Source organism: Drosophila novamexicana, unplaced genomic scaffold (assembly GCF_003285875.2).
Source record: "Drosophila novamexicana strain 15010-1031.04,08,12 unplaced genomic scaffold, DnovRS2.1 tig00001361-arrow-arrow-pilon, whole genome shotgun sequence".
Classification (NCBI taxonomy): Eukaryota; Metazoa; Arthropoda; class Insecta; order Diptera; family Drosophilidae; genus Drosophila; species Drosophila novamexicana.
The window spans coordinates 605,468-618,844 of record NW_020824852.1 but is presented as its reverse complement, the minus strand read 5'-3'; the positions used below and the strand labels follow the sequence as shown (position 1 = coordinate 618,844).

General features: G+C 39.8%; 2 protein-coding genes across 3 annotated transcripts; both read right to left on the bottom strand.

The window, feature by feature from the left end:
- Positions 1 to 254: 254 nt before the first annotated feature.
- On the bottom strand, positions 255 to 779 carry LOC115767321 (loricrin). The gene has a single exon (XM_030711561.1). It carries the CDS (start codon positions 777 to 779, stop codon positions 255 to 257), a length of 525 nt encoding a protein of 174 aa, XP_030567421.1.
- A 5,322-nt stretch (positions 780 to 6,101) lies between these two features.
- On the bottom strand, positions 6,102 to 8,286 carry LOC115767293 (glycine-rich protein 5). 2 transcript variants are annotated; one of them, XM_030711526.1, is made up of 3 exons: positions 8,059 to 8,286; positions 6,833 to 6,971; positions 6,102 to 6,775 (listed from the first exon to the last, which is right to left on the bottom strand). In XM_030711526.1, the coding sequence occupies exons 2-3, from the start codon at positions 6,836 to 6,838 to the stop codon at positions 6,140 to 6,142; spliced, it is 642 nt and encodes a 213-aa protein (XP_030567386.1). In that variant the 5' UTR covers positions 6,839 to 6,971; positions 8,059 to 8,286; the 3' UTR covers positions 6,102 to 6,139. The 2 variants fall into 2 exon arrangements, with proteins under 2 accessions (XP_030567386.1, XP_030567385.1); XM_030711525.1 differs by lacking the exon at positions 8,059 to 8,286 and having other exon boundaries at positions 6,833 to 7,107.
- Positions 8,287 to 13,377: the final 5,091 nt, after the last annotated feature.

Below are 13,377 nucleotides of genomic sequence, written 5' to 3'. Positions count from 1 at the left end.
GGGTCAAACAGGAAGCACTTCGCCAACCGGTTTGAGCTAGCGATGCCTAATTTTAATATTAACAATTTGAATTGAAAATTTCTGTTCATATATTGCGTTAATTTTCAGCTTAAGACTAGCAAAAAAAAGCGTATTTATATATATTAAAACATTTAATTAAAAAAAAAATTGAACTTAGAAATAACAGAAGAATATTGCTTTTTGGCTCCCTGTTTGAACTTGAGTCTAAGGCTATTGTTGGGCTACGCGCTGGCTTACCAGCCCTTGTTCCAGCCGGAACCACCGGAGGAGTAACCACCTCCACCATAGCCGCCCGAGGAGAAGCCGCCATGACCACCACCATAGCCGCCCGAGGAGTAACCGCCATGTCCGCCTCCCTGGCCCTGGTTGACCACTTCGACGATGATAACCTTAGCGGGCGCAGAGTGGCCGCCAGAGTAGCCGCCGGAGTAGCCGCCGGAATGGCCGCCAGAGTAGCCGCCGGAGTAGCCGCCGGAGTAGCCGCCGGAATGGCCGCCAGAGTAGCCGCCGGACTGGCCGCCAGAGTAGCCGCCGGAGTAGCCGCCGGAGTAGCCACCAGCGCTGCCACCAGCGTAACCACCGCCGTTACCACCGCCAAGTCCTCCACCGAGTCCGCCCAATTTGCTTTGCAGCAGCTGGACAATGCCGCCGCCACCACCTCCGCCGCCACCGCCGCCGCCAAGGAGACCCTCAAGTGAAGCCTGACTGCCGGCCAGAAGCGCCACGAGGATAACAAGAATACAGGCAAACGGTTTCATCTTGCAATAGATTGGTATCTCGATCACGATTTCAATTTCGATGTGCTGCTCAAGACAAAACGGAAGCGTTGACTAATTCTACAACTAAGATGCCTACACGCATTTATACCAAAAAACGTGCTCGAAATCAATATACAACGAATACACAACGAGTATCGCATAGCATGAATAACTCAATATGATCATGGTCTATGCGCAGCATCAGCTTCAGCCTGGCGACAGAGGGAGTTCGAGTTGAAGATAGAGCAAGTGCCTCAGCGTAGAGAAGGGCGCGTGTCGTGCACGGGCAGCAGCAATGTTAGCGATGAAACACGACATGCACGACGTATTTCTTTTGTACAGTAAGTAAATAACTTAAGCTGGAAATTAATATATAACTTTCGGCTGATGGTTTCTCTTAATGTTTTGGGGTTCGTGTCCGAAAAGCCAGACTAGAACTTATGACTTATAGAAGTCTTATATATATAAATGGCTTTTCAGAAAGATGTTTTTAATACTATTTTAGTTTTATAATTATATATAATGTATGCTTTACTTAAAATATCGCTCTCTCACATAGTTCAAATTCCCATCAAGCGCACGTTCGTGTCACGAGTTGAAGCACGATGAGCGGCAAACTTGATTTGAGTGCTTCAGCAATTTGTTGCTTTTGATCGTTTAAGCAATTAATAGAATTAATAACCCACATATATTGTATGTGTATGTGCTATGTTGTTCAAGATATTTGCTTTTGACCAGCTGCCGACGTGCCTTTTGTTTGCCGATTGTCTCCGGTAACTATGCAAATCTTTACGCATGCGCGGCTTGGACTTGGCTATTGTTTATACCCTGTATTTATGGGCTGTACCCCTAAGGGGTATGCCAAATAGTGCACATATGTTGGCTATCAGCTAAAGAAAAATACTACATGTAGAGCTTTGACTGTGCTAAGCGTTAGGCTAAGTCAAACTAAGCTAATTGGCGCCCTGCTACAGGGTATCTGATAGTTGTTAACGCGCTCGAAGAGCATGCTGGCTGTTTTCTCAAACATAAGTTGGATCCATTGGGCCACAAGTCAAACAAATTAACGGCGTTTGATCAAATGGAAAAAGAAGAAGCAAAAGAGAGACAGAAAAGACAGCATCAACAATAGATCAACAGTTTGTCAAAAGCAGTCGACAACACGCAGAGCTTACCCAATTGTTAAATGATATTTGGACGGCCCGTCCATAGTAGCTGCTGTTCATTTGCAGACCAAGGTCCCACACGAGCCAAGCGTATTCAGTGGCCTGTGCAAAACGACAAACTGTAACGCCAGATCAGGTAATCAGGAAGCCAATGAGTGGGACCAGATCGCTTCAGTTGACAGCCTTAGGCTTGGCCTAATATCGAAACGCTCCCATCAACATCATCGCTTATAAATAGGCCCAAGCCAGAACCGGTTCTCGGCTCAGCTCCGAGATGCTGCCTATGTTTTGGCTCATATTTGCATAGTCAATTGACTGAGCAATACGTACATATGTACATATATACGTATGCTATACTATATATATACTATGTGTATATATACGTAGTTGTTGGTACTAAGAAAATACAAAGAAATAGTTTGGTTAGAACCCGGCAACTTCCAGAGTTCAATGCACCTTAAGGCCTACAGAAAATGTATGCTAAGCTCTAAATCTCGATATTTCTTGTGGTTGGGGGTGTTTATTATCAGCCCATAAATATGTATGTCTCTATAGGTCTTGTATGCTGTAACAATTGATTCATTAGCTATATCTATTGAGGAAATCTTTGGCTCACATTTGACATTTTTCAATTAAGATATCTTAAGGTCAGCCAATATATATAGTTATAAGTAGAATAGTTCTTTATTTCCTATGCTTCATTTTGGCTGTGTTTTAGCTTATTAATTCAAATTGCAGCTGCCGAAAATAGAAACAAAATGAATTAACTAATTCGTATATTTAAGATTAATAATAATTATGCAACCTCTGTTTTTGCTAAATAATAGTACACAAATATAACAAAAAATTTAGCATTTCCGAGAATTTATTTAAATTTATTTAAGCTTTTAACTAATTTTCTGCTATACGCCATTTAGAGACATGACATTTAAAAGCGCATAATGGAAGTTTTATTAATTATATTTTTATCATCAAAGTTGTAAATAATATTGCCAAACTGATAATTAAATCTAATTCGTATATATGACACGTTAAATAAGATTAAAACTAAGAAAAATAAAGAATTTGTATTAAGATTTTTATATGCCATTATACATACAAGCTCGCAGCTCTCGAAATATATACATAAAGTACCCAACGATCTTATAGTTTTACGATCTGTATATTAGGTCGCCATTGTACGTTTTTCTATAGATATATGTATATATATACATATATTTTTTTGCTGCCGTTTCGCCTTGTAGTGCGGCAGCATTCAGAAATATTCTTAACCAGTTTTGGGGCCTCACGCGCTGCCAGCACCAAGATGAAAAACAAAAAACAAAAAATAAAAAAAAAACCATCATGTGCTTTTGTTTTTCAAAACGTTCATTAGATAAAGATAAAAATGCTGTGGATAGATACATTTGGTTGGCGGGCAACGCGTCTTTTGTTACAATAGAATCATCTTCCATAAAAATGAGTTCCCATCGCATTGCCTTCAATCTGAAGGCTTGCGTGAAATTAAAATATTTAATTATTCACTAACTCATATGCAATTACTGACCCAACTGCACAGAAGTGAATGTCTAGCTGCAGTGCATAAAGACTTAAGTTTTTGGTGGTCGCTTCTACTCGCAAGCTCACGTGAGTGGGTGGTTCAGTTGGTTTTAAATGTATCCTTGATTGCAACACAACGTTCCAGCACTGTTTTCGGTAGTCCAATTGATATTCACGATATGCGGACACAATAATTTTTAATTAATATATTCTTCGCTTCCAGTCAAGCTCTTTAGTCTAGAGCATAAGTCACCTAGTTGTTAATCGACCCTCGCAAGTACCGCGCATTGTCATTATAGGGTTGCAGAATTGATGACACTCATAAACTATAGCTGGCATATAATTATAATTATACTCAATGCAGCCGTGTGGCATATATTAAAGATTCTGTTCGTACTAACGTACTAACTGTTCGTACCACGTATACGTGCACACATAAGTGTGTATGTATGTATGCATATGTATGTACACAGGCATGGATGTAATATTAATGCATATAAAAATGAACAGCTCTCGGCGATATAATTGATTTGCATAAACGGCTGCCTACTTTCCATAGTAATCAGACGTACACATAAAAACCATCGATATACTATATATACATATATGCATATACATACATACGTACATGTATTTGTGCATGCTGTATTCTGTAGCTAATTGATGGGAATGCAAAACATATAAATTAAAATAGCTGTAGCATTAAGGCTGCCGCTACTAACGTGGCCCATAAAAATTGTTTTTTAATTGCATTCAAATAATCCTGTTCATAAACATTTACAGCGGCAGCTACTCAATATGCAAAAACTCAGTAGCTATACTGATTTAAATAAAACTATGATTGAAATGCTGTGAAAATTGTAAAGAGAAAGAAAAAAAATGAATCAAAAACAAATATCAAAAGTCGTCTCTGAGACCAACGCAGTTCCATTAACACCAATTTGAAGTATAAAGAAACAGTTTATATATATAAACCTGAAAATATTATTTCACAAATCAAGCAGTTAGCATGCAAAATGTCTCATTGGCCGCGGAGATTGTGCCCTAGATTGTTGTTAATCTATGTTTGGAAATAATAACTTTTAAATACAATAACTCAGCTAGCTCAGTTTTATTTTGTTAAAGCTTATTCCTTAGCGCAAAGTCTCATTTCGTATATGACTTGTTGCATCTACTAATGAAGCGTTTTAAACTTGTCAAAGAATTATTTTATTAATTAACTAAATGGAAAACATTTGAATCTAATCGAATTAGGTGTAAACATGCTTTCTTACTAAAACTTTTAAATGTTGCCTTCCAAATCTTGTTTCAGCTTCCAGAATATATGCCTTGCCCTTGAACTTAGCCCCGCATCAAGTACTTACTCTTATTTTCTGGCGTTTATAAATTGGTTGCTTCATAAAATTACGAAATAATTGGTCTTCGCTCAATGCCACAATGTAAAGTTTGCTCAGTGTGTTGGGACAGACATGCAATACGGCAAATATTTGCTAGATGGCAAACCAGTTGAGCTGAGCCAAACATATGAAATGCAAATACACACGGCAACAATTCGAAATCAACAACAAATTGTATTTGCTTGTGTAATTATATTTGTCTTATGCACAAAATGCAAAAAAGCCATTCGATTGCTTGTGGCTTTGCCAAGGTTCTGGGCACGTCTCATGCGAGACACGACGACGCCAAGCAGCCAAACGGCACTTGACCATACGGTAGACCACAAAGAAATAAACACACAAGCACGCAAACACACACACACACATGACATGGCAAATACAAAATGCAAAGCCTATCAAACAAAAGCAAACGGCGGAAGCGAAAAATCAAAAGGTAAAGACAAGTTTATACACACGTGAAATGGTTGGCAATAAATCAAAAACATGAGAATGAAAAACAAAAAACAAAAACAAAAAAAATATATAATGGCAAAATCCAAATACAATAAGCAAAGCTGTTTAATTTTAATTGCCCAAATGCGTTTAGTCCAGTTTCAATGTGGAATGCCTTCAAGTGCATGAATACCGCCGCAGCCTATCAGTCGGGCTTATCCTTTATGGCCATTGTATTATGACACTGAGCTGACGCGCCGATGATACCGTTGTGATCTGGCTGAGCACAGATGGGGCCAGCCCATGCCATCGCTCGACTTTCGCTTTTCACAGCCAACGCCGCGCTCTGACATTGAACTTCATTAACCCGGTCTGAATGCGGTACAAATATCACGAGAGATGGTTAAGCGAACAGGTTTTATATTAAACGAAAGACTTCAGCAACGAACTGGCCGGCTTCGAAGCTGGCGCCATCTAGAGCTCAAGATAACACATGGCATGTGGCGCGCTCTGGCGTTTATGCTGAAAGCTTGGCCAAGTTAAACTGGAAGCGCCATCTGCAGCTATCAATTGGAACGCTCAAACAAAAGACTCTTGTCACGAACTTTGTGTTGCCATCTAAAGGAGCTCAGCTTAAAGCCGTTGCCAAGCTGTTGAGCCGCCATCTGGCATATATTTTATTTGGTTCAAAGTCTAGCTAAAGCTTCTCTGCAAGCCAATTTTAAGGTACTTGGCAACCCTCTTTAATTGAAACGCTTTTCCTGTTTGATTAACTCATTTTATTCGGTTTGTCATATCCATTCTGTATCTAGTGCAAACAATAATTTTAATCGTTCCACCAACCAGCACCACCGCGAGAACCGCCACCAACGGAGGCGCTAGCACCATGGTTCACTGAATAATCGAACGAGGCCGGATTGCCCCAGGCATTGCCTGCACTGCCAGCGCCAGCTCCCTGCCAGCCACCAGCTCCACCAGCACCGCCGCCATAGCCGCCGCGTCCGCCACCAGCACCAGCTCCTTGCCAGCCACCAGCTCCAGCCCCGCCGCCGTAGCCGCCGCCGCGACCACCACCAGCACCAGCACCAGCTCCTTGCCAGCCGCCAGCTCCAGCACCGCCGCCATAGCCGCCAGCGCCAGCACCAGCACCCTGCCAGCCACCAGCACCGCCTGCACCACCATAGCCTCCGCGTCCACCTCCAGCGCTAGCACCTGCTCCCTGCCAGCCACCGCCGCCACCGCCAGCACCACCGCCATAGGATCCAGCGCTAGCGCCAGAGCCAATTTGCACCTTCGTGTTGCCATGCAACTGTGAGACATGAGAGATGAGTCCAGCTCCATTCCTGAAGCCGCCGCCACCGCCGCCGCCACGTCCACCGCCTGGCAGATAGCCACCACCGCCAGCTCCGCCGCGCTGTCCAGCATTAACCAGTGCCAGGGTGGCAAGCAAGCACACAAAGACCTGTAAGTGTATATGTTAGTCGGCCCCAAAGATGAATCCTTGAATGAATCCTGTTACCTTCATATTGATAGTTGAATTAGTTGATTGTTGTTACTGTTGCTGATGTTTAAGTAGCTCTCGGGGCGCTGCTCCAATAGCTTGTGATGCTTCTTGGCTGTCAGGCAGCACAATTTATAGCTGAAAGTTCCATTAACTTCTGTGTAGAAAAAAACAAATATAAGCACAAAGACGACGAAAAACAAAAATATATGGAACCATCATATTTGGTTGATAGTTAATAAAACCGATCAAAAAAACTAAAACAAAAAATAATGATTAAAAGCAAAAAACAAACTCAATTATAAAAACTTTAAACTTTGAAAAACTAAACCGAAGAATTAATTTGAAACTGCCGCAGCTTAAACACATTTCCAGACGTATTGATACCCTCTCTATAAGAAGTACTCTTCTCTTCTCTGTAAGAAGTACTCCATGTTTATTTTATGTTTGGTTTCATACCCTCTCTATAAGAAGTACTCTTCTCTTCTCTGTAAGAAGTACTCCATGTTTATTTTATGTTTGGCCCACAAAGAACAAAACAGCGGAACGAAAACATGGATGGACCCACAGCATAAAGATAAATTAATTTTGGCAATGCTTTGCGATATTGCTCTTCGCTCGATTCTAGTCGAGCGTCTGCCATTTCCGAGTGGCTACGCATCGCTGTGTATTGCCTTTAATTAAAATTTTGAAGTCAAGTTAAATGAAGAAAAAACCAAATTAATTGCAGCTTTGAATACGGCAATTAAACGGCAATTCGCCTGCGGCTCGCCTTGCGCAATCTGCCGCTCTGTTTGGCTTAAAAGCGACACCGAGTGGACGTAGTGCCTCCAGTTGAGAGTCATGATTTGACTTTTGCGCATTGCCCATACGTCTGAAGGGCCGTGGGTCAAACAGGTGAAGCCTGTGGAAAAAGAGCCTCCAGCTTAAAGTTATGACGGATGTGCGCGTTGCGCATACGCCGTGTGGGCCGAAAACAAACTTTACTTTTTTTTCCTGTTACAATTTTTTTTTGAAAGTGAGCTCATTTGAAGAGATTTGCTTATGCAACACGAAGTAAAATGAAAAATCAACATTTTTTTTTTAGTTTACGACTCATTGAGAAAAAGAAAAACCACCAACTGCAACTGTTTACAAACATTTCAACAGCCAGCAACTCCCACCCGTCGCAGCTTAAAACCAGCGTCTAGAATCTGCTTCGTGATTTGGAATATGCCCGTTTTGAAATTATACAAGCAACTTACCAATAGTTAAATCGTTTCATATGTGTAACATACGCTTTTGCAACTCCACCCTAAAGAAAGTTGTTTGAAAAGGAAAAGTTTTTATTTAAGGGATCTCGCTTAAACTCCAGCCACCATACTTCTCGGCATTTAACCAACAGTAGAAATATTTGTACTACATTGCAATAAATGACATACACATGACACATACAAGGTCAAAATTTATTAAAATATTTCATCTTTCTTATCAACTTTTGAAATGCAAGCGAAAGAAATAAAATAAAAATATTTAAAAAAATATATATATACAACAATATTTTATAAAAATTAAAACTAAGTAAAAAAAGGAGAAAAACAAAAAATGGTCTCGCCCGCCAGCCAGGCTGTAGACGAATGAGTTATCCTACGTAGATCTGCCCTTTTTATAGGCCTCAAATAAAGTAATCGATGTAATTGATTGGGATTTGAATGCGACTCTACAATTCGTTGTGGGCATCGAAAAACTTACTCATAGTATGAAAGGGAAATTTAAAAAACAAAACTCATCAAATCAGTTGTTTTTCTTCATCTGTTTGAGTTACTCAAGATATAAAATATTTAACAGATTTAGAGATAGTGAATTAATTGCTTAAATGAGTCAAATTATTGATTGGGAAATAAAATGTATCTTTACAATTTGATAACATATCGATAATATGAAGGGAAATTCAAGGCTAAACTGATTTGCGTGTCAAATTTGACATCAATTTAGAAGAGATATTTTATGGAAATAAATGGAGGGAATAAAATATGTGAATAAGGATGTGTCCGCCCAGTAAACACTTTACGGGACTTCATCTGTAATCTTAAGCGCCGTTTCCGCCAGACAGGCAACTGAGATGGGATCTGCAGCTGTAATAGAGAGAGAGAGAGAGAGAGAGAGAGAGAGAGAGAGAGAGAGAGAGAGAGAGGGAGGAACATAGCGATCAATTTAAGTATGGTTAAGGAATAGAATGGAAGGAATAATATATATGCTATGAAAAAGTGTTGGGACAGCCATTACAAAGGATCTTCAGTCAGCTTGATTTTGGTTTTCAAGAGTCTCTTTACAATGAACTCGTAAGCGTTTTGATAGTGCAATACAGGGTATACTCACTTGGCTGCTCATCAGGCCTTCTAATAAGCGCATCGCAATAATGACTAGAAATTGGAAGCTGTCAATAATTAAATACAAAGAGTTATGAAGCTTAATTTGCTTTAAGCAGAACAACTACTTGAAGCACCGAAACACCGTTATATCGATATGCAAAACATGTCAGCTTGTCAAGCATGCTCAGTGGTGTCTCCAGTGGAACCACTTAGGCAAGCCGATGGCTCCAGTTGACAAATTCAATTAGCTAAATTTGAATCTGAACTGGAGCTGCAACAGTAGCTGCTTGAATATCAGTCTTATAGGGTGCTCGCAGACAAAGCGACTCGCTACTTTCTTCAGCTCTCAGTGCAAGCCAAAGAGAGTCATTTCCACACACACATTCGCCCTCTTTCTCTCTTTCTCTTTCTCTCTCTCTTTCTATGCGAATGCTGTTGACGGCTGCTGGCAGCAGGTGATAGCTAGATAGGTGAGCAGCCGGCTTTGGGCTGCCGCACTCTTTCACTCTCTCTCTTTACCTCTTTCCCTGTGGTTGGGCTCTCTCTCTCTTGCCGGCGCCAGCTACATGTTAACGGTGGGCGCCGTTGTCGCTGTCTCTGGCAGTCTAGCCGAGCTTCATTGGCGCTGCTGCAGATTTGGCCAAATCATTCCGTTGGGAAGTTGTAACTGGGAAACGTGTTTGACGGATCGCTACCGGCCCCGGTTCACAGGCAGCTCCATCGTTATCGTCATCGTCATCGTCGTGATCGTGGTCGTTGTCGTAGTCGTCTTTTTCGTGCCTCGAGCTGCTGCAAGCGCGCGCATTTCTTGTACGCTGGTTGCCCGTTTGACTTGTTGCCGTTACGTTTGTTCAACGGCTGCCAAAAAAAATATATAAAAAAAAGATAAAAATAAATGAAAAAGGAATCCTTGACCCCTAGACGTTGCCTGTGCCTGTGCCTATGTCTGTTACTCGTGCATGTCTCTTGTATTTGTTTTGTTTTGTGTCTGCATTTTTTTTTATCGTTTTTATGCAACATTTATTTTCACAATGCAATTAATTATAGTTTGCACAATATTTGCAAAAGCCGCTGAAAAATGTTTTGCGTGAGCTGAAGTCGACAAGTATTCAAAATAGTTGCTTACTTATGTTTAAACAAAAATTCACAAAAAAACAACAACGAAAAGAAAAGGAATTAAAACAAAGTTCAACATTCATTTCATTATTTTGCAAACAATTGACGCAGCTCGCTTCAAATTAAAAGGTTAGTTTTTGTAATATTTATTGTAAGTTCAAAGTACTTTAACAAACAACATTAATACACAACATTAATAAAAGCGCAGGCATTTGCCATAATATAAATAAATATTAAAGTATTTAAATTCGTCAATTAAATTTATAAAATTGCGTTTAACTATTAATACTCGAATCAAAGTCAATAAAATGCAGGTTCATATTCTTTAATAAAAGATCTAACATAAAAATTGAGTATAATATTATGAATTCCATAAAATTATGAAATTATTAAAATAATGAAAATAAATAACTTCATAACAACTTTCTAAGCACTTAAGTGCAAAAATAAAATGAAAATTTATTTAAATTTAAATTAATTTCAATTTATTGTAATTTATTAAATTGCCTTTTGTTTAATGCCTGCTAATGAATCCCTTTCAAAGAGATATGAGAGTTATGTGTACCTTAGTCAGATCTGAAACTGAGTCTGAAGTTTAGCTTTGAAAAGTGTGCAATTTTCTCTAAAAAGTCCAAGCAATGAAAACGTCTAGCTGCTATTCATGGTCTATTAATTGTTGGTCTGCTGATTTTCTTTTTAATACTTATAAATTATATTTGGCTTTGGTTTTTGGTCTCGAGTATTAGTTTTTATGTACATTTAATACTGTATGATTATAGTCAACTATAGAAAAGTTGAGAGAGCGAAGCAAGCAAAGCGCAACAGACATTGCCCTGTGACGAGGCTGGACGAGGCCCTGCCCAGCTGGCAATCGAAATCGAAATCGAAGCTCGCAGCTGGGCAACAGATTCGCGTGCCAGTTAATCCAATTTGTTTCACACATTCAGCCTCAATGCGAAATTATTTGTTTTTCGTGCACTTACCGCATGCAGAACAAAAGACTTAGGCAACGAACTTGAAATAACATGCAGCTGTCTGTGGAGTTGGAACGCTGCGCTTGCGGTTTTTTGGGCAACCGCATTGCGTGGCTTTCTCCACTTGACAAGCCCAATGCCGATTCTAAGTGCCATTGCTAATAAGCCAACAGCAGCAGCAACGACAACAACAACAACAACAACAACAATGTTGCAGGGCTGATGTGTTTGTCTTCTTCTTCTGTCAGCGTTGGGAGCTGGAGACGAAATCGCATGCTTGCTCACTTGGAAAACAGTTGCTGGCTGCGAAAACTAACTGAAATGGTATTAATTGCCACTCGCACACACACACACACACACACACGCACGCGCACACACACGCAACTAGTTGACTTTCATTGTCTTTGGCGTTTTTGCGGTTTGCCGTTTGGTTTAGCTAGCTTATTATGCCGTATGCTTTATGTTTAATGCCTCGGATGCCTTTGTCTTTGGCTGTGGCTTCGACTGGGGGTTTTACATACGCGCCAAGTTAATCACACTTTTAACTCCATTTCACATAATACTAATTTCATAATTTGCACCGCCGCCACCCGACGCAATGCCAGCGACAGGCACATTGAGTTGTCATTTGCCGCTCGCATTTTCACTTCTGTTTTCCACGACGACAATGTTTAAATTAATAATAAATCTACTTTGCGTCAAGTTTACATTTCATTTAGCATAAGTGCATCTATTTTTTTTTTCAATGCAATTTTTTGTTGTAGTCGATTCGGAAGAGCTTGCTTCAGGGGGGCTGCTGCCTTGCAGCTCTTCCTGGGCGTGGACATGCCCATGAGCAGCGCGCTCAGCCAAAGCTAGCGGATCATAATTGCATGGCTCTCGTTCTAAGTATCTAGCTATCGTGTAACCATCGACACGTCGCATCTCAGCTCCAGGCACTCGCCATGCAGATGTGCTTGCTCATTGAATGTGCCTACTCAGCTTGCTCGGGCGGGTACCATGAATCTCTCAACATGTTTGCTGGGAAAATGAATTGATGTAAGCTCCATAGGCATTTATTTTACTGCGTTTACAAGACGTAAGCCATAAAAATATGCCTGCCAAAGAAAATAACAAAATTAAGCTGCCAATTAAAATTAAAATTTCTTAATCGCCCTTTATCAATTTTTGTTTTGTCACATTTTGGCTTAATTACCTGGCATTTGGCAAAGATTTAATATATGCTAAATCTCTATTTTAGTCGCAATTAAACATAACAGCTAACGGTCATTTTAGGTTTTCACATTTGCATATCTCAAATGCAGAGAAGGCTATTAAGAAACAATTACAAACAAGCATAATTAATAGATATTTAGCAAGATATTGGTGCTCCACAAATATTAAGTTAAAGTTGCATTGTTTTAGATTTTAAAAATATATTAATTTCATAAGGCAACTTTCGGAGCTTGCAGTTTTTCTTGGTTTCCTGTTGCAGACAAATCCCACTCATATTTTCAGGCACATTGCGTCCCACATTTTCTTTGTCTAATATCTTGGAACTTTACTTTGGACAGCTGACACTTTACTCCCAACTAAAGCGTTAGCCAAAGCAATTGAAAATGTTTTTTTATGTTTCCTTGTTTTCCTACATATTAAAGACAAGCTCAAAATGAAATGTGTCCATTGTTCGTTGGTTTGCCACAGCCTTGAACCAACGTCTTGGTTCAAACCTTGGCTTACATATTTGTTTAACATTTTAATTTAACATTTACATTTTTTGTTTACTTTTGCCCATTCTACTGAAAATATTGCATGCCGTAGATATTTTCATATAGAAATTGCGGGCTAAATTTGATCTGCCAAATATGTTTGGCTAAATGCAAAGGTTGTGGCCCAAGTTACCTATGCTTCGGTGCTGGGTCCAACCTAAAAGATATTTATTTTAAGTAAAACAATTTTTAGGCTAAAATATGGTATATTTCGAGCTTTGCTTTGGCTGCCTTTTGGGCAAAGCTTGGTGCATAGCATAAAAGTAAAATGGAATTGCGAACTCGAACCGATTTGCAGCCAGTCTATCATAACTTATCGAACTAATAATTAATTGTAACTCAGGTATTATCAAGGTATTACAAATTCGGTTTCA

Excerpts from the sequence above, each read along its gene's own strand:
- LOC115767321 (XM_030711561.1), bottom strand. The coding sequence starts at position 779 with ATGAAACCGTTTGCCTGTATTCTTGTTATCCTCGTGGCGCTTCTGGCC.